This window comes from Ictalurus punctatus, chromosome 11 (genome assembly GCF_001660625.3).
Source record: "Ictalurus punctatus breed USDA103 chromosome 11, Coco_2.0, whole genome shotgun sequence".
Taxonomy (NCBI): domain Eukaryota; kingdom Metazoa; phylum Chordata; class Actinopteri; order Siluriformes; family Ictaluridae; genus Ictalurus; species Ictalurus punctatus.
This window is the reverse complement of record NC_030426.2, coordinates 28,044,126-28,070,198: the sequence shown is the minus strand read 5'-3', so window position 1 is coordinate 28,070,198 and position 26,073 is coordinate 28,044,126. Positions and strand designations below refer to the sequence as shown.

At 39.7% G+C, this 26,073-nt stretch overlaps 1 protein-coding gene across 1 annotated transcript; it reads left to right on the top strand.

The window, feature by feature from the left end:
• The first annotated feature begins 782 nt into the window (after nucleotides 1-782).
• LOC108271606 (oocyte zinc finger protein XlCOF6) lies at nucleotides 783-26,073 on the top strand. The gene is made up of 4 exons (XM_053683627.1): nucleotides 783-987; nucleotides 11,876-13,257; nucleotides 18,974-18,986; nucleotides 24,243-26,073. The coding sequence occupies exons 2-4, from the start codon at nucleotides 11,962-11,964 to the stop codon at nucleotides 25,013-25,015; spliced, it is 2,082 nt and encodes a 693-aa protein (XP_053539602.1). The 5' UTR covers nucleotides 783-987; nucleotides 11,876-11,961; the 3' UTR covers nucleotides 25,016-26,073.

The following is a 26,073-nucleotide window of genomic DNA, read 5'->3' as shown; positions in this document are numbered from 1 at the left end:
GTAAAATTTCTTTGTTAAATCTGCAGATGACAGTGGTGGAAGAGGTGAACCTGTTTTATCAAGTAGAGAAGTTGATCAGAAGTTGACAATTTTATAAGTTTTTATATTTACAATTTATTTTATTACTGATAGTGTTCTTCTAAATGTCTTTTTTTTCATTAAATGATAATTACTGTTTTGAATGTCCCAAGGTTCATGAATTGTTGTTTTATGTAAACAATGGATCAACAAAAACATGGATTGTGTGCTCATTTATTTATTTATTTATTTATATAGACTGATTTGTTTTTTAAATATGATTAATGATGCATCAATGTGTGAATATTAAAAAATAAATTATGAACATTGAGGTTAAGAGAACATTAGGGAACATTCTACAAACTTAAAACAACGTTCTACTTCTGTAAAGAAACTTTTCCTAGTTAACAAAAAAACAAACCTTAAAATGTCTGTTCTGGGAACTTTCTGGGAAGAAACATTATTAGCAGCGTGTGTGGAAATAGTGAAATGGTCATGAGCTGGGAAACTGTTTGTAAAATCTGTTAGATTTGGAAGAGACAGTGACATAACATTTCTACAGGAGATGTGAGAACTTAATAATTTCAAAACGGAAATATGTCATAGCCCTGAGTGTAAGTAACATATTGCCTGGGGCAGAAACAGTCTGTTTTGCTGCTCAAATCTTCACGTTTAATGTATGTTATATTATTTAATTTAGTTTTATTTTCCCTTTGCTAACCGGTTCAGGAGCGCTAATACAATGCTCCAGTAGGTGTCGCTGTGAGCGTCTAGGTCACGTTCCGCCACACATTCACAGAAATAGAAGAAGACGTGCGGCAGTTTTGCTGATTGATGAGCTGAGCTCTCCGACTCTACTAATCATCTTTACATTCAAATATTTCTGACAGGGTTTTACCTCCACAGTTCCATCTGATCCGTTGTGGGTGTATTTGAGGAGGTTAACTGCGTTCTGCTGTAAAGATCAAGGTAAGTTCAACTCGGCTAACAGTGGCTGAATCCTAAATGGATTTCTACTTCCTGTGCTAGTGCACTACACAGCCTATAAAATAGTGGTGTTTACACACTCTGTAGTGCACTATATATCCTAATAGGACTCATTTGGAACACAGCCCTAGTGAAACCTTGAGCTTTGTTTTTACTTTCGTCTGGATCCGCAGCGTGAGTCTCCACTGACTGAACGCGCACCTCCCAAAACAAACTAGGCGTTTATACTTGACGCGCTCGCCGTTGTAATATTCTTTGAAACGAAAGGGGACGACTCTGAGTAATCGTCCTATAAACCAACAGGAAGTAGCTGAGAGAAGTAGTAGTTTGTCGGAACAACCAAAGCAACGCTTACAAACATGGCGTCTCGGGTGGAGTTACTGAATGCTGAGGAGGAATTGTTGTGTTTGTTGTTGTTGATGTTTGTTTTCAGTAAACTTCACTAAAACACACAGTATGAAAAATAGCAACAAAATATAGCTATAAATATGTTTAAACATTTAATTTAATTAAGATTTTTATTAAACATGGACCTTTTACTTTAAATAGACTTATTATTTATTGTAGGCTCATTTTGTGAATGTTAGCAATTACTGTATACAGAAACAAAAAGTGGGAGCTACCTGCAGATTTCATTTCTCACATTTACAAAATCAGGTGATTATGTTCTCCCATCAGTGTAAACGCCTATGTATAGAGAGAAAAGAAAGATTACAGAATGATCACGCTGTATGTTCACCATCAGTGTAAACATCTCTGAGTATAAAGACAGCAGAATGAGGTGTAATCACTGTGTCTGACGGTGTAGTGTAGTGACTGTGTTTATTTGTGAAGATACTGATGAATGAGAACATGGTGCACCCCAAAAAACTTTCAGCTTTGGCTTTATTCTTTCAACAGAATGCACAAAGCAAATCCAAATCACTATATTTAAAAACCTTTCAATGAATTTTGTGCCATCTGGCTCTCTCGATGATCCCGCATGGATAGCCTTTTGACAAGAGTTGCCTTCATTTCCAGATGCGGCACCACGTGGCAAGTTACAAAAAATGGCGTGCAAACCGCCACCAGAAACGAGGCCTCGCGCACTCCATGCGCACTATTGCAGATACGTTGAGTATAAACCAGGCTTTACAGTGTGTGCAGATAATTATTGATTAATTACTGCATTGACGCTAATAATAATCGGGTTTCATTTTATTAATTGAAACGTTGATTGAGCGGCTTTAAATAATATAATTTCGTATTAGTTTAGTTTTATATATACGGATCAAGACGCCTGGGGTCATGAAACCCCCTTCATTCAGCTCAAGTCTACTTCACAGTGTTTTTGAGAAATGCAACTTAAATGGTCGTGGACGGCTGTGAGAAGAAGGGAGGGGAGTGGGCGTGGAAGAGGGGGGCGTGCATGTGACTCTCACTAAGGGTACCTTTACATGACAACGATGTGCTAAAAACAGAAAAGTTTTTCCTTTGCGTTTTTGAAAAGTTTTGCGTACAGATGACAACATTGTCGAAACAATCCCTGTTCACACAGATCCGAGAAAACGACTGAAAACGCTGTTGTATGCATGCCAGGCCAGTAGTTTGCGATGTCACTTTGTAAAGAAACACTATGCGCCTGCGCACGTAAGCATTCACGTCAATGTGTCTGCCATATTGATCCGGACAAGACTACCCTATGAACAAATACAAGTAAACGGGGGAGCTACGGGTTTTCTGGATAAAAAGCACAGTAACGTTTACATTTCTCAAATGATTTCAATGGTTTATGATCCACGCGGAGAAGAAAAAAATTTCCTTTGAAATCTCGATAGTTAGACTTTGAAAATTATTCATTGTCATAATTCTGATTTTTTTTTTCTTGTTTAATAAATGCTGAGACATCCCTAATGTGATCTAATTGAATGTAATTTATTTTGTGTGGTTAATTAAAAAAAAAAAAAACCTTCTATAAATGTGCTAATACTACATGGTCAAATAGTGCAATTGTGTAACCAGGAAATTCATTACAGTTTTTGTTAAACTTCTCCACTGTTCACTGATGGAGACTTGAGTGCAGAACTGTGGTGATTGTAGTCCTAAAGCAGGGCTCTACGGTAACAATTTCTTTTAGGAGCATGGTTGAAGTTTAGTTTTTTCTGGGGTTTTTTTTTTTTTTTTTTTTTTTCTCTCTCTCTCTCCTCCTTTTTTTTTTTTTTTCCAGAGATGGTAACATGAATTCATGTGCCACAATACAACACACAAGAAGGCATGAGAGAACTTGATCTTGTCTATGACAGAATTTAGGAACATAGTTGAGCCATGACGCATTCATTTACCTTCTTATAAACTAAATTTAATATTTTCAGTTAATTTTACAGACTGTATGGATTTGAATTCGAGTTCGATGGAGTAGGATGCGAAGTTGGAGGCTCCTGCTGATTTCGAATAAAATTGTAATTAATTTGCACTTTTCGATCATACAATAGATTTTGACTTATCCTACTCTGTTTCCTTGTTTGCACTTTTAACTTTTTGGTACGTTAAAATGTCTGGAGGCCAAGTGTGCGCGCCGTGAGTGAGTCCCCTTCTTCCCCTGAATCCGCGTCACCGAGCGGTGACCCTGACTTCTCCGCACTCAGGCTCGAGCTGTTGGCTTCACTGAGGAAGGACATCGCCATATTTTTGAAAAGGAGCTCCAGGAGACTCTCAGGGATGCGCTGTCTGCTGTTCAGCTTGACCTGCAGGCCGTGAAAACACAGCTGGCTAGTGATAAAGTTGCTACCGAGGCTACCATGTCAACACTGAAAGGTACTGTTGGGGAAATGGGGCACGCTCTCTCCGGTTGCACCGATGACATTGCTCACATGAAGACTACTATCGAGTCTCTCACTGCGACCGTGACTCAATTAGAGAATAAATGTGAGGACTTGGAGTCAAGGTCACGGCGCAATAACTTTAGGATAGCGGGAGTTCCTGAGGGCGCTGACACATGTACAACTGCTGCTGTAGCGGCCTTGTTATAAAAGGCGTTTGGTCTGGAGAAGGAACCGGTTTTGGACCGGTCTCACAATACCCTTCAGCAGAAGCCCAAGCCTAGTGAACGATCACAAGCTATTGTGTGCAGATTCCACTATCACAGTGACTGTGTTGACATTTTACGCCGTGCGGGAGAGCTCCAGTGGATTAAAGTGAGGGATTTGACCATCTCTGTTTTCCCTAACTACACGGTAAGACAGCCCGGGCCACATTTAACAAGGTTTGGCGTCAACTTCGTGGTATTGAGGGCGCTCGCTATGGAATACTTCATCCAGCTCAGCTTTGCGTTACATATAACAATGTTCAGAAGGACTTTATTTCAGCGGAGGAAGCGGGAGACTGTGTTAAACTCTTGATATCGGGGTGAACTGCATCACCTACACAGTGGCGTCTTTTTTGCTCTTTTCTTATTTTTATTTTTTGCACTCAGCCTTCCGGCTCTACAGTATTTGGATTTTTATTGAAGATATCGTCGTTGCATTACTTCGCCTAGATTTTGTGGATTCACTCCTCTTAAATCTACCTCTGTAATAATGTGGTTCTCTGTTTTGAGCCTCTGACTGTGTTAGAGTTTCTGTTTATTTAATTGTATTAGTGCTTTTTCCCTCGGCTTTACGTCCTACGCTGTTATATTATTTGTTACAAGTCTTTAAAAGTTAAGCACATTATATTTGTTATTGTGCGCAGACTGTTTATCAGACTTGAAGTCAGCAGGGGCTTTTTCTCTTACTGGAACTTTTTGTCTTGGTAATTTTCTTGGTTAGTTCAGCTTACTCTCCGAGTTGTTTTCACATTGTGGACAACTTTTGGTTATTGTGGGAAACACTGCTGTCTCTTTTTATTTATTTATTTATTTATTTTATATGGAGACTTTGGGTGTGTCTGTGTTTGGGGGATTGTGAGAGTAAACAAAACATGCCAATGCTTTGAAGGATGTGAACTGGAACGGGGTAATCTTAGTCAATTGCGAATCTGTTTTTAGAGGATTTAAACCTAACATGGTGAACAAATTATATTATAGAATTCAGGCAGTTTTACTGGGGTTATCTCACACAGTGTGGCAAGTTATAATCTGGAAAGACCTTTTGTAATATCACAGTCTAAAACTGGATTTAAAGAGAAGCAAATCAGTAAATGAATCACATGTAAATGTATCATATGAAAATAAATAAATAAATTAAAATGAAAATTTTACAGACTGTATGCAAAAAACAACCGTTAACCTATTCCACCTTGTAAACAAATACAATAAACCTCAATGTTCAGTGTTGGGAGTCTGCTCCTCTTAAATATATTTAAAGCTACACTATTAGACATTTTCCACTGTCACCGCTCTGTGTATATTGTGTAAACATCTGAATAATCTCATATAGGATGTGATTGGGGGAGTTCATTTACCTGTCAGATGCAAAGCGCTTTAGTTTAATGGTGTTCATTAGGGATGCTCCAATCAGGATTTTTTACAGCCGATACCGATCCAGATACCAATCTTTTTTGTTTAAGCGTTAATCAGGAGGTCTGTCATAAACAGTTAAATGTAAGCTCTCTGCTCATGGACACTCTTAATTGAATTAAAATAATAGCAATGAGAGATGAGAAATTAACTGATAAATAAACAAGCATAAAATATTTATTTAAATAATAAAGTCTAATTAAAAGTAGACTAACACAAATATGATCCATATTAGGAAAAAGGCTAATAGCTTTCAAAGGAAATAGCGAACTAAGCTTAATGTCAAATTAATATTAAATGCAACCCATAGTAATTAATTATTTAGTTTCTCATTTTTTTAATGAATTTATAATAATGTCTATATTTTATATAAAATGACTTATTTATAACTACTACTATTATACTATGTACTGTACTATAACTAACTATTTATAACTTCCGTGAACACCTAACCTTTTCTGTGAACACCTAACCAACTCATAAAAAAAAAAAAAATGCACTTACACGTCTACTCTGTGCACTTTGCTTCTTCTGGAGCTCAATTAATGGATCTTGTATGGTGGCACTACTTGTATTGTTCTCTGCTTGATGTATCGCTTTGCTTGTATTTTTCTCATTTGTAAATCGCTTTGGATAAAAGTGTCTGCTAAGTGAGTAAATGTAAATAACTAGGCACATTTCCTGTCTTTACATTTTATTAGGTTTTTTTTTTGTTTGTTTGTTTCAGTTTTAGACCGGTTCCCCAATACAGTATTGCCATGTCTGCTGATAATATTGTGTTTTTTTGAGGGATTAAATCAAAACATGAAAACTGGAGTTGATATTTCTGGTGATATCTGGCAACCCTGAGTTTAAATTAAGTGAATGCATTGTGTATTAGAGTTGGTGAAGAGAGTGAAGGAGAGAGACAGCGTTCTGTATGTTTACAGACTGAACAGTCTTGATTATATTGGGTGAGGAATTATTTCATAAAGAAGTTTGAATTAATCCCACCTTGTAGTGTTTGCATTATTATTAATGAACTAGTGACGAGCAAGTCAGTCGCATGTTCAGGTCATTTTGCGGGATCAGTAAACGATGGCAGTTTGTGAAATTGGAGAGTTGAGAGAAGCAGATGGTGTTCAGTGTTACTTGTCATCATAATGGCTTCTCTGCAGTATTTACACACTTGTTCGGTTGACTGAGGAGATGAAAAGCAGTGTGAAAGTAACTGTTGCACAGTGTAGATGCGTTTTGGAGTTGTAGTTTTTATTCCGATTGTATTATACAACTCTGAACAGGTCACTTGCACAGGTGCGAATAAATATTTATTCACAGTTGTACAAAGTACTATTCAATCGCAAATGCGAGTGAAATGGTCGCACTGTAGAGCCCTGTAAAACCATCATAGCATAACTGTTCATGTGAATTGAAGTCCAAAGCCATCTTTATGGATGTGTAAATGTACTTTGACTTGTATTTAAACAAAAGACGTATAAAGACGAGGTATTTGATGTTTTACCTAATCAACTGCATACTTTTTTTGAAGATTAACGTTTATTTTGAAATTGATGCATACAGGATATTCCAAAAAAAGTTGGGACAGGAACAATTTAGGACTAATAGCGATGTGAGAAGTTGAAATAAGAAGGTGATGTGAAACAGGTGAGGCAATCGTCTAATCATGGTATATAAGGAGCCTTCAAAACAGGCCTAGTCCTTCAAGAGCAAGGACGGGTCGTGGCTCGCCAATCTGCCAACAGATGCATCAGCGAATAATCCAACACTTTGTGAACATCATTTGTCCCCATAGGTAAATCGGCAGGATTTTGGGCGTTTCACCTTCTACAGTGCACAAATTTTATATATATATATATATATGTATGTATAATATAAAAATTCAAGGAATCTAGTCAAATCTCCGCGCGTAAAGGACGAGGACGAGGCCGAAGCCGAAGCCGAAAACCACTTCTGAATGCACGTGATCTGCGATCCCTCAGATGTCACGGTCTTAAAAACCCTCATGAGTCTGTAATGGAGAGCCTGACTTGGGCTTGGGAATACTTTGGTAAACCTTTGTCAGTTGACCCCATTCGCCGCTGCGTTCACAGATACAAGTTAAATATCTGTATACCGTATCTGTATAACTTTAATATCTGTATACCGTGTTTATATTTCTGTAAAGCTGCTTTGACACAATGTCTATTGTAAAAAGCGCTATACAAATAAAATTGAATTGAATTAAAAAGTTAAGGCTTTACTATGCAAGACAGAAGCCGTATAGAAACACTGTCCAGAAGCTCCGCCCACTTCTCTGGGCTCGGTCTCATCTGAGATGGACAGTAGCACAGTGGAATTGTGATTTGTGGTCTGACGAGTTGACATTTCAAATAGTTTTTGGAGAAAATAGTTGTCATGTTCTATAGGCCAAAAAGGAAAAGGACCATCTGAAATGTTATCAGTGTCAGGTCCAAAAGCCAGTGCCCATGGTATGGGGGCGTGTCAGTGCCCACTGTATGGGTAACTCGAACATTCTATTTTCTCCTGTAGGCGGGAGAGCCGACTGCTAAGGGTTAATACTCTGCCAACCCCAAAAAGGCACGTACCTGTTTTTTTCACATAGGCTGGGGGTAGTCCTTAACTGCCTCGATCTTCTTTGTTTTCGGTTTTAGGAGGCCCCGGCCAATACGGTGTCCTAGGTACTGTGCCTCGGTCAGCCCCAGGTGACATTTTTTCGGGTTGGCTGTTAGCCCGGCCTTCTGGAGCTCCTTCAGGACCTCCTCCAAGTGGAACTGGTGATCTGACCAAGTGAAGGAGTGCATGACCACATCGTCTAGGTGGGCAGCTGGTACTGCGTGGCCATTTGCAGTCCTGAAGGCAGTTTTTGGTTTTGCTTCTGGGGCCAGTGCTACTTGCCAGTAACCTTATGTGAGGCCTAGTGTGGATATGAATTGGGTTCTCCCCAATCACTCCACTAGGTCATCCAATTGGGGGAGGGGATAGTTGTTGAATACTGAGACCTGGTTCAGCTTCCAGAAGTCATTGCAAAGGAGAATTCTTCCGTCGGGCTTTGGCATAACCATGCTGGGGCTGGTGGACTCCTCTATGATGTTGTCTTGAAGCATTCGGCCAAACTCTGGGACACGTAGGGCCGCTGTCTAGCCACGACTCCCGGACGGGTCATAATCTCGTGGTGGTCCACCAGTTCCATCAGCTCCTGTCTTTGTGTGGAGGTTAGGTCCTCTCCCTGTTGGACCAAGGTACATTTGCTGTGATCTGTGTCTAAGGTAGCAAAAGCAGACATCATTGGAGCAGGCTCAAGCCACTTCTTTTACAGGTTTACATGGTATGTTTGTGTGTCTGCTCGCTTACTGGGCTGTTGCTGGCAGTAGTTCATGGCACCCATCCTCTCGAGGACTGTATATGGACCTTGCCATCGGGCCAGGAATTTACAGGAGGCATTCAGCACTAGCAGGAGCACCCGATTGGCAGGCTGGAACTCCTCATGGTTGTGTCGTGCAGTTGTATGTTCATTTTTGTTCTTCTCCAATGGCTTTCATGTGTTCTTGTATGATTGGGGCACTCGGTCGATCCGCTCCTGGATCTCTTGTATGAACTCAATGACTGAGCGAAATGGTGAGGGCTGTTCCTCCCATGCTTCCCGGGCCATGTCCAGTAGTCCTCAAGGTCGCCGTCCGAAGAGGAGCTTGAATGGTGTGAAGCCCGTAGATACTTGAGGGCACTACCGGATGGTGAAGAGGACGTTGGGCAGGAGGAGGTCCCAGTTCTTTCCTTCCTCATCTACCACCTGGTGCAACATCCGTTTCAGGGTCTGGTTAAACCGTTCAATGAGCCCATCCTTCTGTAGGTGGTAGACAGCCGTCCTCAAGTGTTTAACCTGCATCAGCAGACACCGATCAAACATTAGTTTAGATGTAAAAGCCGTACCTTACTCTGTTAGTATGAACAGGAGCACAAGTTCTTTAGCAGTGTTGCGGGAGGTGGCTTTATGTAGTGGCACCACCTCGGAGTACCTGGTGGTGTAGTCCATGATGACCAGGATGTATTCATGACCCTGGGAGTATTTTGGGAGCAGCCCTACGAGGTCCATGCCAATCCTCTCAAAGGGGGCGCCTATGATGGGGATGAGGGGTGCCAGTGGGGGCTTCCTTGGGGTGGTGCGTTGGCACTGGGCGCACTGTGGATAGAAGCCTCAGACCTCTGCATCCATTCCAGGCCAGATAAAGTGGTCCTTCAGGTTGTCTAGCGTTATTTGTGCCCCCAGGTGACCCCCAAGTGCATGGGCCAGGTGCGTCGCAGGTGCATCGCAGGTTTCTTCTGGGGTTGGAGCTGTAGTAGAGTAGCCTTAAGATAGAGTTTCCTATAACCAGAGCTCTTTCAGGTGACCCAGGGGGTGCTTCACTGAGGAGAGCAAACCTGTTGGACACATTAAGAGGAGAGAAATGGTGCTCCCGGTGGCGAGCTTTGGCTTTCCGATTATGCCACCGTCATCCATTCGCCCTGCTGGGAGCGCTCTAATGAAGGAGTTGGGGGATTGCTATCTCCACCTGAGGCACCCAGACAGGGAAAAAGTGTGATCTCTGTGACTTTAACTGTGGCATGGTTGTTGGTGCCTGATGGGCTGCTTTGAGTTTTTCAGAAACTGCTGATTTCCTGGGATTTTCAAATACAACAGTCTCTCAAGTTTACACAGAATGGTGCAAAAACAACCTGTGTATGGAGGTTCTGCAGGCTGAAACATCTTGTTGATGAGAGAGATCAGAGGGGAATGACCAGTCTGCTCTGAGCTGATAGGAAGTCTATAGTAACTTTATATGAACTCATTACAGCCATGGCGAGCAGAAAAGCATCTCAGAATGCACAACACTTCAAACCGTGAGGTGGATGGGCTACAACAGCAGAATACCACATCAAGTTCCTCTTTTGTCAGCCAAGAGCAGGAATCTGAGGCTATCATTCACTCAGTTCAGATTCACCCAAACTGGACAGCTGAATACTGGAAAAAGACCAGGAGATATTTTTTTTCTAATCTTCAGCTACTCAGTTTGTCAGTTTGAGTCTGTGCCCATGATAGCCTTGGATTCCTGTTCTTGGCTGACAGGAGTGGAACCCGATGTGATCTGTTGTAGTCCATCCACCTCAAGGTTTGATGTTTTGTGCATGCTAAGATGCTTTTCTGCGCAGCCACGTTTGTAAAGAGTGATTGAGTTACTATATGTTTCATAGCAGCCTGAACCAATCTGGCCATTTTGCATCACTTACTTTTTGACGAGATAGCACCAGGATGCACTATGGGGAGCAGGCAAGCTGGCAGAGGCAGTGTGATGCTCTGGGAAACATTGGGTCCTGGCATTCATGTGGATGTTACTTTGACATGTACCACCTACCTAATCATTGTTGCAGACCATGTACACCCCTTCATGGCCACTGTATTCCCTAATGGCAGTGGCCTCTTTCAGCAGGATAATGCGCTCTGACACACTGTAAAACTGGTACATTTACATTTGTCATTAGGCATTTACCCTTATCCAGAGCAACTTTATCAATTCATCTCATTTATACAACTGCGCAGTTAAGGGCCTTACTCAAGGGCACAGCAGTGGCAACTTGTAGGGTGCTGGAATTTGAACTCGCAACCTTCTGGGTACTAGTGTCCACACCAAGAAGTGGTACCTCAGATCCGAGAGATGTTTGGGAAGACAATCTTTGACCATTCTTGCCACAATGCAAAATTGCTCACTGCTTGTGGGCCCTGAGATGGTTAGCAGGTTCTTGGTTTCCACTAGTGCATTCTGTGGGTTTGCTTCCTTGTGCTTAGGAGGAGTGAAATAGAACACTACTTCCATATGTAATAGTGGTTTTATAAACCATGGATAACTGAAAGGTGTTCCTTGTCAAATAAGGAATGTTTTCATTTTTTGCCCACCCTCCCTAGTTGGTAGTTGTCATGTGATAGAGGAGCGTTAGGTATTGTGTGCAAGTTTGCTTGACAATATTGGAGAAACCCCCCCCCCCCTTTTTAACAATGTTTGAATTATAGCAGATGCACTTCTGATTAGCTGCCATGGAATGGTGTCCCATCCAGGGTGTGTTTTTGCCTCAATGGCCAGTGTTCCCGGAGTATATATAAAATACCAGGAGTTATAAAGGGTAATAAAGTAATGGTTGTCAGTATGGTGTAAGGGAAAGTACCTGGCTGAGAAGTGGTTCATGACCAAAGCAGAATCACCAACCCAAGTTCTTTCACCAGCTCTATGTCCTTTTTCTCCAGAACATAGCAGTCGGTTTCAGACAGGAAAGTTATTTTGTAGTTCTGATTTTCAGATTTATAGAATATAGCAAAATTGTTTATTTGGCTAAAATATTAAATCAATATTTTGCCTTTTTCTGATGCAGATTTGAGGGGTGTCCCGTCTCCTCCTGTTGTCCTCTTTCCAACACATCATAACTTAACCTCCACAAGAATATCAAGCATTTCAACTATGATGAAGTCAGAAGAGATTAAATGTGAGGATCTGGAACCTGTGGAGAGCTGCAGTAGTGAACAAATCTCTGATACTTTCCACTCTAAGAGCTCTCGCAGACGAGTGCGGGAAAAAAATCAGCACTGCTCAGTGTGTGGAAAGAGTTTCGATCGAGAGAGTTTACTCAGAAAGCATCAGCGGGTTCACACTGGAGAGAAGCCGTATCAATGCTCACATTGTGGGAAGAGCTTCAGGCAAAAGAGTCATGTCAAAACTCACGAGCGCATGCACACAGGAGAGAAACCATTTCAGTGCTCGGAGTGTGGGAAGAAGTTTAGCTGGCATTGTCACCTCCAGCGACACCAGCGCATCCACGCAAAAGAGAAGCCGTTTCAATGCTCAGAGTGTGGGAAGAAGTTTGCCTGTCAGGGAGACCTCCAGCAACACCGGCGCAATCACACAAAAGAGAAGCCGTATCAATGCTCAGAGTGTGGGAAGAAGTTTATTTGGCAGAGTCACTTCCAGCGACACGAGCGCATTCACACAGGAGAGAAGCCGCATCGATGCTTAGAGTGTGGGAAGAAGTTTACTTGCCAGAGAGACCTTCAGCGACACCAGCGTATCCACACTGGAGAGAAACCGTATCAGTGCTCATATTGTGAGAAGAGCTTTAATGAGACATGTATTCTCATGAATCATCTCAGAGTTCATACAGGAGATAAGCCGTATCACTGCTCACAGTGTGGCATGAGTTTTACGCAAAGGAGTCATCTCCAAAGACACCAACGCATTCACACTGGAGAGAAACCATTTCAATGCTCAGAGTGTGGGAAGAGTTTTACAGGAAAGGGTCATCTGCAAGATCACCAGCGCGTTCACACTGGAGAGAAACCATTTCACTGCCTAGAGTGTGGGAAGAGTTTTAAGCGAAAAGCTAATCTCAAACTGCATCAACGCATTCACACTGGAGAGAAACCGTATCAGTGCCTAGACTGTGGGAAGAGTTTTAGTCAAGAGGGCACTCTCCAAGTACACCAACGCATTCACACTGGAGAGAAACCGTATTACTGCTCACTGTGTGGAAAGAATTTTACTAGCGCGAGTCATCTCCGAAAACACCAACGTACTCATACAGGAGAGAAACCGTATCACTGTTCACAGTGTGGAAAGAATTTTACTAGCGCGAGTCATCTCCGAAAACACCACCGTGTTCATACGGGAGAGAAACCGTATCACTGTTCACAGTGTGGAAAGAATTATACTAGTGCAAGTCATCTCCGAAAACACCAGCGCATTCACACAAGAGAGAAAACCGTATCATTGCTCGGAGAGTGGGAAGAGTTTCAGTCCACACAGTGATTTTCAGCAACACAAGCACATTAACAAAGCTGAAAATGAGGATATGATAATATTTTCAACAAAATGTGGGAATTAACTACTTTTATTGTAAATGTTTATTTTGTGTCAAAGGAACCACTTTATCTAATGTTTTGGAGTGTTTTGTTCATTCTTTCTAAAGTGTCCCCCTTGGTAAATACGAGAGAAGAACGCTGTGAAAAATTGTCTTTATCATTTAACCTTTTGAACAGTTGTTAAAAAATTCACAAAAATACTCTGCTCTCATGGACATCAAACAATTGCAAACACAACACAGGTTTATCAAAAAAATATCTTTGTTAATTATAGATGTGCAATAATTATTGGCATCCCTATGAATTCATATGAGTATATATATTGGAAGTAGATTCCCATTGATATTTTACATTTTTTTAGTACACCTGGGTGACTACGAACAGGAAATTGTTCAACCATGACTTCCTGTTTCACAGGGGTATAAATATGAGGTAACGCATAGGCCAAATTCCCTTTGTCATTCATAACAATGGGTAAGAGCAAGGAATGTAGCTGTGATGTGCAGCAAAAGGTTGTTGAGCTTCACAAAATGGGAAGTGGCCATAAGAAAATAGCACAAGTATCAGGGAAATAATTAAGAAGTTCCAGTCAACTGGAAATGTTATGAATCTACGTGGAATTGGACGTGTGTCTATATCGTCTCAACGATAGTTCAAAGTCTCCAAAACTACAATCTGAAGTCACCGACATCACCACAAGTTGTTTGGAAGGGTTTCAAGAAAAAAGCCTCTACTCTCATCCAAAAACAAACTCGAGCGTCTTCAGTGTGCCGAGACTACTGGAACTTCAAATGGGATCTGGTTCTATGGTCAGATGAAACCAGAATAGAGCTTTTTGGTAATAAACACCAGAGGTGGTTTTGGAGCACACAGAGAGGTAGCCATATGGAAAAGTACCTCATGCCCACGGTTAAATATGGAGGAGGATCTTTAATGTTTTGAGCTGTTTTTCTGCCAGAGGACCTGGACATTTTGTTAGGATACATGGCATCATGGACTCCATCAAATATCAACAGATATTAAATGAAAACCTGACTGCCTGATGATCCAAAACATCATCAACACAGAAATGGTTTACTGACCACAAAATCAAGGTCCTCCCATGACCATCCCAGTCCCCTGACCTGAACCCCATAGAAAACCTGTGGGGTGAACTGAAGAGGAGAGTCCACCAGCATGGACCTCTAAATGTGAAGGATCTGGAGAGGTTCTGTATGGAGGAACGGTCTCAGATCCCTCGCCATGTATTCTCCAACCTCATCAGTGTTATAGGAGAAGACTCAGAGCTGTTATCTTGGCAAAAAAAGTTCCAATAATTGTTGTGCACACATATTTCACACACACTTTTTTTTTTTGATAAACCCGTGTTTTGTTTGCAGTTGTTTGATATCCATGAGAGCAGAGTATTTTTGTAAATATCTTTTAATAAAAGAGCAAAAGGTTAAACAATAAAGATAATTTTTCAAAGCCATCTTTGCTTATATTTGCTAAGGGTGCCAATATTAATGGAGGGCACTGTATTATAAAGAAAGATACCCAAAGGAGACTTGTCAAGCAAAGATTTCCCCAACAGTAGATTTAAAATTAGTAGATTATTATTTTGATATTTGTTTAAATAGGTATACTGCTCATAACTAGACAAAAATAGTAAGTGGGGTTTCCATCACTATGAAATTTTAGACGACTGGAAAATAAAATAAAATAAAAACTTTTCCAAACTATTTCAGGTTTACTCATAAAAAGAGTTCTTTTGAATGTTTTTGTTTTTTTAAAATAATTTGGCAAATGGTACCTCAGTGGTTCAGACAGTGTGCTACTGATCAGAAGGTCATGAGTTCAAATCCCAGCACTGATGAGCTGCCACTGCTGGGCCCTTAACCCTCAACTGATCAGCTGTATAAATGAGATAAATGTAAATTGTTCTGGATAAGGGCCAAATGCTGTAAATGGAATAATTGCATTTTGAAGTTGGATATATTGAGGTTGTGAGACATTAACAAGATCAGATATATTTTTAGATTCCTGTAATTCCATGACTGCGTGGTCAAATAGTTGATGAATAGATGTTATATTCTTGAATATCCATGAACTAATAGAAATTGTGTGTTTTCTTGATTTAAATGTCAGGATTTGACCAGATATGAGAATAGTTGTTAGGAATAACGATGATGAAAAGAAAGTTCCTCCATCGGCATAATCAATTAAATTAAAATATTGTTGTAACTCTGTAATGGTTTTTCTAAATGAAATAATAAAAGGGATTTCTGATATTTTGCCAGAATAGCTGACAGACTTAAATAATGTTTTTGTGGATCATTTACCTGAATTAGGAAGTGACCTATTAGGGAAATTAGGTAATCACTCCTTTAAACAGGCAGTTAAACTACTGTGTGCTTACATTTCCATTGTGAGGAGAGCACATGGCCTCTCTTTTTCACCACTAGTGGATATTTCAGTCCTCCTGGTTTAATTGCATAATATGATGTAAATCTTTTCTGGATGATGAAAATGTTTCAGCTTCATCAGAAGTAAGATGCTTGAAGAATCAGGAGACCAAGAGCCAGCTGCTTTATTATACACCCAAAGACAAGCTGGCCACTACAGCATTTCATAGTCTTAATCTTAGTCTAAACATAATCTGGATACAGTTGGCTTTTATATTCATAGGTACATGCAAGCAACATACCTAATTATATACCAATAAGAAAAAACATAAAACAAAACACCTTGACAAAAACATAATCAAGGACAGAAACCCAAAAACATAATGAGACCATGAGTAAGCAAAAATCATATTGAACTGATCTTAAATGATTGAATCATTATCATGGAAACGAAGGAAAAATATTTCACAATTGTTAATGGTCTGCACTTGTATCGCACCTTTTAACCTTATCGGTTCTACAAACTACTTTACACTGTTTCACATGCACACATTCACTCAGCGCTGCCATGCAGATGTTAGCCTGCCATCAAGAGCAACTTTGGGTTCAGTGTCTTGCCCAATGATGTTTCGGCATGTGGAGCGGCCGGGGATCGAACCGCCAACCCTGCGATTAGTGGAGAACCCGTTTTGAATGTCCCAAGATTCATGACTTGTTAGTTTATGTAAACAATGGATCAACAAAAACATGGATTGTGTGCTGATTATTTATTTATATAGACTGATTTGTTTTATTTATGATTAATGATGCATCAATGTGTGAAAATTACGTTAAGGGAACATTATAGGAACGTTAGGGGAACATTCTACAAACATAAAAACAACGTTATATTTCTGTAAAGAAACATTTCGTGTCTTTAAAAATAACAACCTTAGAATGGCTGTTCTGGGAAGCAAAAATTATGAGCTGGGTGTGTGAGAACAGTGAAATAGTCATGACGATTTGTTGTCTTTTGGGGTCTCTTTGGGGTTACGTTTACATGACGATGACACGACGACGGCGGAAAAGTTTTTCCTTTGCGTTTTTGAAAAGTTTCGCATACAATGTTTCGCATACAATGTGCCTGCCATTCTCATCCGGGCAAAACCACCCTATAAACAAACAAGTAAACGGAGGAGCTGTGGGGTTTTCTGGATAAAAAGCACAATAACGTTTACATTTCTCAAACGATTTCACTGGTTTATGATCCATGAGGAGAACAAAAAATGTTCTGTCTCCAGTTATGGAAAATGATTCATTGTCATAAGGAATTGGATCTATGTTGGACAAGCGAAAAATCATGCATGTCCAATTAATTATCATGATTAATAAATGCTGAGACATCCCTAATGTTATATAATGTAATGTATATAAAATGTGCAAAGTTTTTTTTTTTTTTTTTATTGTGGAAATGGATTTTTCTGTCTTCAGCCCCATCTTTGAGCTTTTTTTGTGCTCCAGGCCAGAATTCTGTTAACAAAACTCATTCATTTATAAATACCGAGACGCTGTCTGTCTGCTTTCTGTATTTTATTAGCAATAGAAGATACAGATTTACTCCAAAACAGACACAGATAATGATAAGGTTTATATTATTATAGCTGTGGGTTAATAATGTGGAGGATGTAATAAACGCAGGTTGTAGTAGTGATGCAGTAAATCTACACTTTACTGGAGAAACACAAACACAGTCCTGTAGTGTTAAATCTCGCGTGCTGTTTTGAAGTACACGCGCGTGTGCCTGTAGACTGAACACATAATACGCGTGCGCATGACGTCATCGTTTCCACAGATTCCCGTTATCTGTCTGATAACGCAGTAATATAAAGCATTACATTTTAAATGTATGTAATTTGATAAAAGTTACTGATGTCAATAAAAGGATGTTACTTGCGTTACAAATTTATAGTTAAGAAAATAATATTAAGTAAAATGCATTTTTAAAACAAATCACATTTTGCCCTGAATAATTCTCCACTTGTGGCGGTTTGTATCGATGGAACCGAACTTCAGTAAAAGAAGACGCCTATAAAAGTATATCTATATATCTCTGTATATATATATAATCTTGAGTTGAACGGAGGTGAGACCAATGTAAAAGATTTCCTGTATATTTACAGTAAGTGACTGGCAGCACGGATGCTGTATTTTAATTTACAGTATACAGAACAATAAAACAGTATTTTACTGTATTTTATCATTTAATCTGTTTGTACTGTATTTTATTGTGCTACATTGTACTGTAATACCTGTATTGTTGCATTACTGCTAATTATTACTACTGATAATTATGACTAATTATGATATTACAAAAGTGTATAATATACATGCAGGGGCGCCATGAAGAGTTTTAAGGGGGTATGCGAGACAGAATTTTGGGTTCCCTTCTTCCACATGAATGTGTTTTTTTTTTTCTTTTGACGTTTAATAAGAAATGTAAATAATTTATTACTTAATATTTATATTATTTCAAGTAACATTGAACTATTTTATAAATACTTAATTATATATATGTGTGTGTAATATAGTTTTAACCAGTCTTACATAAACAACCCTCATTATTTTTTCCTCTTTTTTATTGAATCATCACTACAAAAATTATTTTTTAAGTTTTCCTTCATATTCTCAGTAAGATATTACAATCTAGGCAATAATAATAAAGAAATATAAAACCCATGAAAGTGGCTGAACACTAAAAGATTTCAACACAAACGGAATAGCAGTTTTAAATCTGCAGTTATTAGCCTATAAATAAAAAAAGAAGAAAAAGTTAAGAGGTTCTTATCCTAAACTTTTCAGACATAAAGGTAACACAATTAGATTTGAACACGTCTTGTTTTCATGCTTGGCCATTTTTCTAACATTTCATTAAAGGGTGTGTAATTGTGTGCTCTATTGATATGAGTGCCAGATGCACTAATCGGTCGGTTCCCTGTCTGTCACGACAATCATCTCCAATATTTTGTTTATTCTGATTTGTAAGGTGCGTTAAGGGAAACTTTCATCCTTTTAACGTCTTCGTTCTTTATTTGTTTACGTTTTTGCTTTTGTGCTCCTGACAGGTTCATCTTTCCATCCATCATTTTTTTTGTGCGGTTAACGTCATGCGCTGTATGTTGAAGTGACGAGAGCATGCTCATGTTCACTTCTTACTTTCAATAATTCACAAATTTTATTTTACTAAAATATTATTAGTTAATATGTTCATGTATTTAAGACCCCCCCCCCCAAAAAAAAAAAAAAAAAAAAAAAAAAAACTCAAAAAAACTCAAAAAAACAACAACAACAATAAATTATTTAAAAAAATAATAATAATAATTATCCAAAGTCGTGATTTGGGGCCCCCTAGCGTCTACAGGGTCCATCTGCCTAGTATGCACTGCATCCCCCCCAACGGCGCCGCTGTATATAAGAGTATAGCATATAAATCCATAGTTAGTAATATTGTAATATTAATTCAGAATAACAATTCAAATGAAAAAGCAATCGAAACAATGTTCTTTTACAAAATTATTTACTCAATAAAATTATTTAAACGATTACAAACATCTTAAACCTTTAGTACTGTGTTACTGGACTACAGTGCATCAGCAATTTACAGTCCAATAAGGCATGAAAACTTTTAGCATGGCCGGATACAGTGGGGTGCAGAGCTGGGTTTACAGCGATCCTGTATTATTGCCTGGTATAATGTAGCATTAACATAAGTATTAGCATAACATTGTATATGTTACAGCAAGACTAAAATATACTGTCAAATATCCCCTCTCATTCTAATTTACCCAGAATGCATTCCAAACTAAGGTATTTTACTGTTTTGTTCAAATGTGGTATTGTACTGTAGGATTTTACAGTACTGTGTGTTTTATTGGCTGACAGTCTCAATTCTGCCAAACGCTAGCTCACTGTCTGTGTGAGGGGGGAAATGGATAGATGCCAATTATTTGAAACCAGTAAAGGGGTTGAAAACAAGGAGAACATGGCGTGTAAATGTCTATATGAGTTCCAGTTTAGGTGAACATGATCTGAGCAGAGCAAAAGGAAAGTTAATGTACTTTACAACCCAGACAGTGATAGCTTAGCTGTCCCTCCCCTTGGCTAGCGACACCAAACTAGCCTCGTTAGAAAAGTTCTATATTTTATCGGTCTGGTAGTCCTACACACAGTGACACACCCGAGGCATGTTTTATGATAAATCCAAGTTTTTCTGATCGTGTCATACATTGACGCTAAAATTACTGAAAGAACTGAAATTACTGAAATAGTTTCACAGTGTTGTGTATTTTTGTAGGTTTGAGAATTTTTGTAAAGTGAAAGTAAAGTAATTAGTAATGTGATTACCTTTTACATGCAGTAATCAGCAAAGTAATCAGATGACAAATTTTAGAGAGGTAATTGGTCATTTGTAGTGGATTACTTTTTTTTTGTAATTTACTCAACACTGGCAGTGACACATTAACATGGCTTCTAGAGATTTTAACATTGCTACTAGAGATAACATTGCTACTTCACTTTTAATGTGTGTTATATTGTTTAGTTTTATTTTCCCTTTGCTAACCGGTTCATGAGCGCTAATACAATGCTCCAGTAGGTGTCGCTGTGAGCGTCTAGGTCGCGTTCCGCCACACATTCACAGAAATAGAAGAAGACGTGCGGCAGTTTTGCTGATTGATGAGCTGAGCTCTCCGACTCTACTAATCATCTTTACATTCAAATATTTCTGACAGGGTTTTACCTCCACAGTTCCATCTGATCCGTTGTGGGTGTATTTGAGGAGGTTAACTGCGTTCTGCTGTAAAGATCAAGGTAAGTTCAACTCGGCTAACAGTGGCTGAATCCTGAATGGATTTCTACTTCCTGTGCTAGTGCACTACACAGCCTATAAAATAGTGGTGTTTACACACTCTGTAGTGCACTATATATCCTATCAGGACTCATTTGGAACGCAGCCGTAGTGAAACCTTACTGTGTGCAGATAATTATTCATTAATTACTACACATTAATGAAATCTAGCTGTTTTATGATTAAGGAAATAATAAATATGAAAGAAAGCGTCACAAATCTGTAAATGACAACAAATAAGATGAGTGTTTGAGTTAAGATAGAAGATATGGGGCTGTATAAAAGGAGGATGGAGTGAAGGTGCACACTGCGCTTATGAGGGAAAAGATTATTAGAGAGCGGTATGACTTTCAACATCACCAACACACATAAAGCACTGTGTGTGAGTGGCTTGGTGTCCATAATTCATTTAGTTCAAGATTTTGGTGGTTTCAGGTGCAGTTGCACTGATAAATAATAGTTTTATTGGTATAGATGTGAGTAGTGTTGTGCGATATAAAGATATTATTGTCCCTACATGATATTAGATCGCCAAGATATCCAGTGATGTTTATTGCTGATTATATTATATTATATTATATTATGTTATGTTATGTTGCCAGACCTGCAAACCTTTATGCATTTTGCGTAGGAGCTCCACACAAACATCGGTGTACACTAGTATGAGTTATCACTCAAAAATATGCTAAAAGAGCAGACTTTTTTTCAACAATAAAATGAGAGATGAGCCAACCAACATGTGAATCTGGAATGATATGCACAGGTGTCTTAAATGCTCCAATACCAGACACTTCCTGGAAGCCACGCCCCCTTTCCCCATCTCTTAGGTTTTCAATTTCTGTCGATGTATATGCAGAATATTTTGAGTTCATTCATGTGTAATAAAATCTACATATCAGTATACACTCACCATCTACTTCAGTGCACTGGTACACCTGCACATTCATGCAGGTATCTAATGAGCCAATCATGTTTCAGCAACACAATGTATAAACTCATGCAGATACACGTCAAGAGCTTCAGTTAATGTTCACATCAAACATCAGAATTTAGGAAACATCTGATCTCTGTGATTTTAACTGTGGCATGGTTGTTGGTACCTGATGGGATGCTTTGAGTTTTTCAGAAACTGCTGATTTCCTGGGATTTTTTTTACACACAACAGTCTCTAGAGTTTACATAGAATGGTGGAAAAAGAACCTGTATATGGAGGATCTGCAGGCTGAAACACTTTGTTGGTGAGAGAGATCAGAGGGGAATAACCAGTTTGGTCTGAGCTGACAGGAAGTCTACAGTAACTCAAATAACCACTCATTACAACCGTGGTGATCAAAAAAGCATCTCAGAATGCACAACACTTCAAACCTTGAGGTGGATGCGCTACAACAGCAGAACTCCACATCAGGTTCCACTTCTGTCTGCCAAGAACAGGAATCTGAGGCTGTCATGGGCACAGACTCCCCGAAACTGGACAGCTGAAGACTGGAAAACCCACAAGGGTCCCACATGACTCACACAAACCACGACTAGGGAGAATCATACCTTTAGCCCCTAGCAGGTATCTGAATACCAACAGGACACATGGTCGCCAAAAAAATTATTAACGGGTCCTGATGATAGTGCGATGCAAACTTCAGTTCTTGCTTAAACACTGATATTTCTTCAGACCCAAGAAGTTTTCCTCTCTTGTCCAGAGGCTCACAAAACAGACCCCAAAAAACAAGGACGTTTACTCAATATACCTTCTGTGTTCAGAAGAACTTTTCATCCAGTTTTTAACTCAATAGGATTGAACAAGTTCTTAAAGTCCTATATGTTTTGTCTGTTTTGAGGATGTGAAATGGTGCCGTGGACACACCGGTGAGACAGTCTTTTGCCCAGCAGAGTGGTTTCTGCACCCAGAATGGTAGCCCAGGTCTGAGAAAGGTAAGACACATGTACCTCTTTCTCAGTGCCAGGTCAAAGGATCTGTAGTTGTTGTTCTCCCAGGAAGAGGCGGACAGCCCAGAGGAGATGTCCCTGATCCACAACTGGCCTCAGCATCTTATATACTTTTCTTTCTCTATTACTGATTCTTGCCACAATGCACAGAAATCAGCAGCTAGGCTTTCTCATTGCTTGTGGTTCCCAAGATAGCCAGAAGGATCTTGGTTACCACTACTGCTCTCTGTAGTTGTTGAAACACCCTCTGCAGCATCTTCCCTGAGCAGATCTGCAGTGCCAAACTGATGAAAAGATTTGGAACCTTCAGCCAGGTCACAAGTGCCTGTGGATTTTCCCCCATGGTGCTTGTGTTGAGTAAAATAGAAAAGTAGTTACAGATGTAATACTGATTCTATGAAACATTCATTACCAACAAGTTTTCGCTTCTGTGCACAATGGCTCCCAAGTGGTGCAACTGAAAAAACTGGTGCTTTGATCAGGAGATCGCAAGGTTGTATCATGATGATGACCGGTGGCCAGTAGTCAAGAACAAAATTGCTTCAATCCACAGAACGTCACTAGCCAATCATGGGTGTCCATGAGCTCATTTATGCGTAAGAGGGCAGATAATGCTTTACTCTGAGTGGTTGTGTATCTTTTGACACAGCATAAGCTGTAGTTTGGAAAGATGCAGAAGTACAATTTTGTTACTGTAGGCAGCTTCCTATGTCCATTCTCTAGCTAACTACAAACAAATAGTCTCTTAACATCAGTCATTTCAGTAGACAGTATCATGGTTACTTACTTCCCACGTGATCGCTTCTGTCATTTTCCAGTGAATACTCTCTCACTTGCTTCCACTCATGCTCACTTCTTCAGATGCCCATGACCCTTTCACCGGTTCATCAGTTGTCCACGGTTCCTTGGACCACTTTTGGTAGGTACTAACCACTGCATACTGGGAACACCCCACAAGACCTGCCGTTTTGGAGATGCTATGACCCAGTCGTCTCGCCATCACAATTTGGCCCATGTCAAAGTCACTCAGATCCTTACGCTTGCCTGTTTTTCCTGCTTTCATCACATCAACTTCTAGAACTGACTGTTTACTTGCTACTTAATATATCCCACCCCCTGACAGGATTGTAACAAAATAATCAACGTTACTCACTTCACCTATCAGTGGTTATATTGTTCTGGTTGATTGGTGTGTGTGTGTGTGTGTGTGTGTGTGTGTGTGTGTGCTGTAAATGGAGGTGATGATTGCACAAGTATGTGGCTGAGAAGTTCTCCAGGCAGGTATAATCAAAGCAGGAGCATGATACCAAGATCTTTCATTGGCATCATTCAAAATTCCCTCCAGAACACACCAATCAGATTTTAGACAGGAATATTATTATATAGTACTGTTTTTGTTTATTGGTTTATTTGGATAAAAGACTGAAACATGGAACAATTTTTGTCTTTCTCTGAAGCAGATTTGAGGGGTGTCCAGTATCCTCCTGTTGTTCTCTTTCCTACACATCATAAGTTAACCTGCACAAGAATATCAAGAGTTAGAAGCTATGATGAAGTCAGAAGAGATTAAATGTGAGGATCAGGAACCTGTGGAGAGCTGCAGTAATGAACAAATTTCTGATACTTTCCACTCCAAGATCTCTCACAGACGAGTGCGGAAAAAAAGTCACCACTGCTCAGTGTGTGGAAAGAGTTTCAGCCGAAATAGTTGTCTCAGACAGCATCAGCAGACTCACACAGGAGAGAAGCCGTATCAGTGCTCCCAATGTGGGAAGAGCTTCAGTCAAAAGAGTTATGTCAAACAACACCAGCTTGTTCATACAGGCGAGAAGCCCTATCGATGTTCAGAGTGCGGGAAGAAGTTTATGTGCCAGAGTTACCTCCAGCGACACCAGCGCATTCACGCAGGAGAGAAACCACATCAGTGTCCACATTGTGAGAAGAGATTTAGTTTGACGCACCTTCTCATAAATCACCTCCGAGTTCATACAGGAGAGAAACCGTATCAGTGCTCAGAATGTGGCATGAGTTTTACACAGAGGAGTAATCTCAGAACACACCAACACATTCACACAGGAGATAAATCCTATAACTGCCTAGAGTGTGGGAAGAGTTTTAATCGAGAGGACACTCTCCAAAAACACCAACGTGTTCACACAGGAGATAAGCCATATAACTGTCTGGACTGTGGGAAGAGTTTTAATCGAGAGGACACACTCCAAAAACATCAACGCATTCATACAGGAGAGAAACCGTATACCTGCCTGGACTGTGGGAAGAGTTTTACACAAAAGTCTACTCTACAAATACACCAACGCGTTCACACTGGAGATAAACCGTATTACTGCCCACTGTGTGCAAAGAATTTTACTACTCTGGGTAATCTCCGAAAACACCAGCGCGTTCACACTGGAGAGAAAACCGGACTGCTCGGAGAGTGGGAAGAGTTGTAGGACACAAGGAAATTTACATCAACAAAATGACATCTACTCAGCTGAGAATGGGGACATATTCAATTTTCATTAGAAAGTGTGGAAATGAACTCGTTTTATTGTAAATGTTTATTTTGAGTCAAATCGGATCATTTAACTCTTCTGTTGGAATGTTTTTATATTCCTTGCTATGTACTCGAGGGGTCAGTGGGGTTTATCACTATGAAACTATGAATTTTAGAGTGTGTGGAAAGTAAAAGGTAGGCCTGTGTGATATTACTATTTGACTTTTAGTAATGTTAGCATTTATTAAAAAATGTAAAATATCAACATTGTATTTCGTTGATATCTGTGTGCGGGGCGCCTGCCCAATGAGTGTCTATGCAGGTCCTTAACCTTTTGAAAAGCAGGTGACTTGAGGCTGCTCTCTAATTGGCTTGCGTCAGATTTTCCTCGGAGTGCAGCTCAGTGCAGTACAGACACTTTTGCTGTTAGCAAATCAGTATTTTTATATTTTTTGACCTCATATGATTGGACTGTTCTCAATGACTCCCTTTCCCAATCAACAGCTTGACCATCACATAGCAAGAGATAACGTATGTGCAACATTTCTTCCAGAGGAACGAAAATTCGGGTTTATCTTTACAAAAAAACCCTTACACAAGGTTTTCAAATGAAGACAGAAAAGGATAAAGGAGCTTGGACCAGATCGACCCAACTTACAAACTCAGCAGCAGTCAAGTGATCGCAAAAGAGCTTACACTAGTTATAGCAAACGGAGTTGTCTAACTGGATGCCATGCAAGTCATGCATTTTATTGTTTTCCTTGTTTGCTGTTTCAATGTCCTGAGACCGAAACATACGAGACTTAAAACATGTTTCTGAAAAATGCAAACATCACGAAAGTCGCCGCAGCCATCCTGAAAATGCTATGAGGTTACAGTTTTTTGGAAGCTTAAGTAGGGCCTACCACTTTTTAACAGCACCTGGCCATTGTTTATGCAATATTACAGTGTTGTTTTTTTGAGTGATTACCTTGAGTACTTTATTACTGATAATAAACCCACATTAAACTCAAA

Bases quoted from the DNA above. Each gene is read 5' to 3' on its own strand.
- LOC108271606 (XM_053683627.1), top strand. From the start codon at position 11,962: ATGATGAAGTCAGAAGAGATTAAATGTGAGGATCTGGAACCTGTGGAG.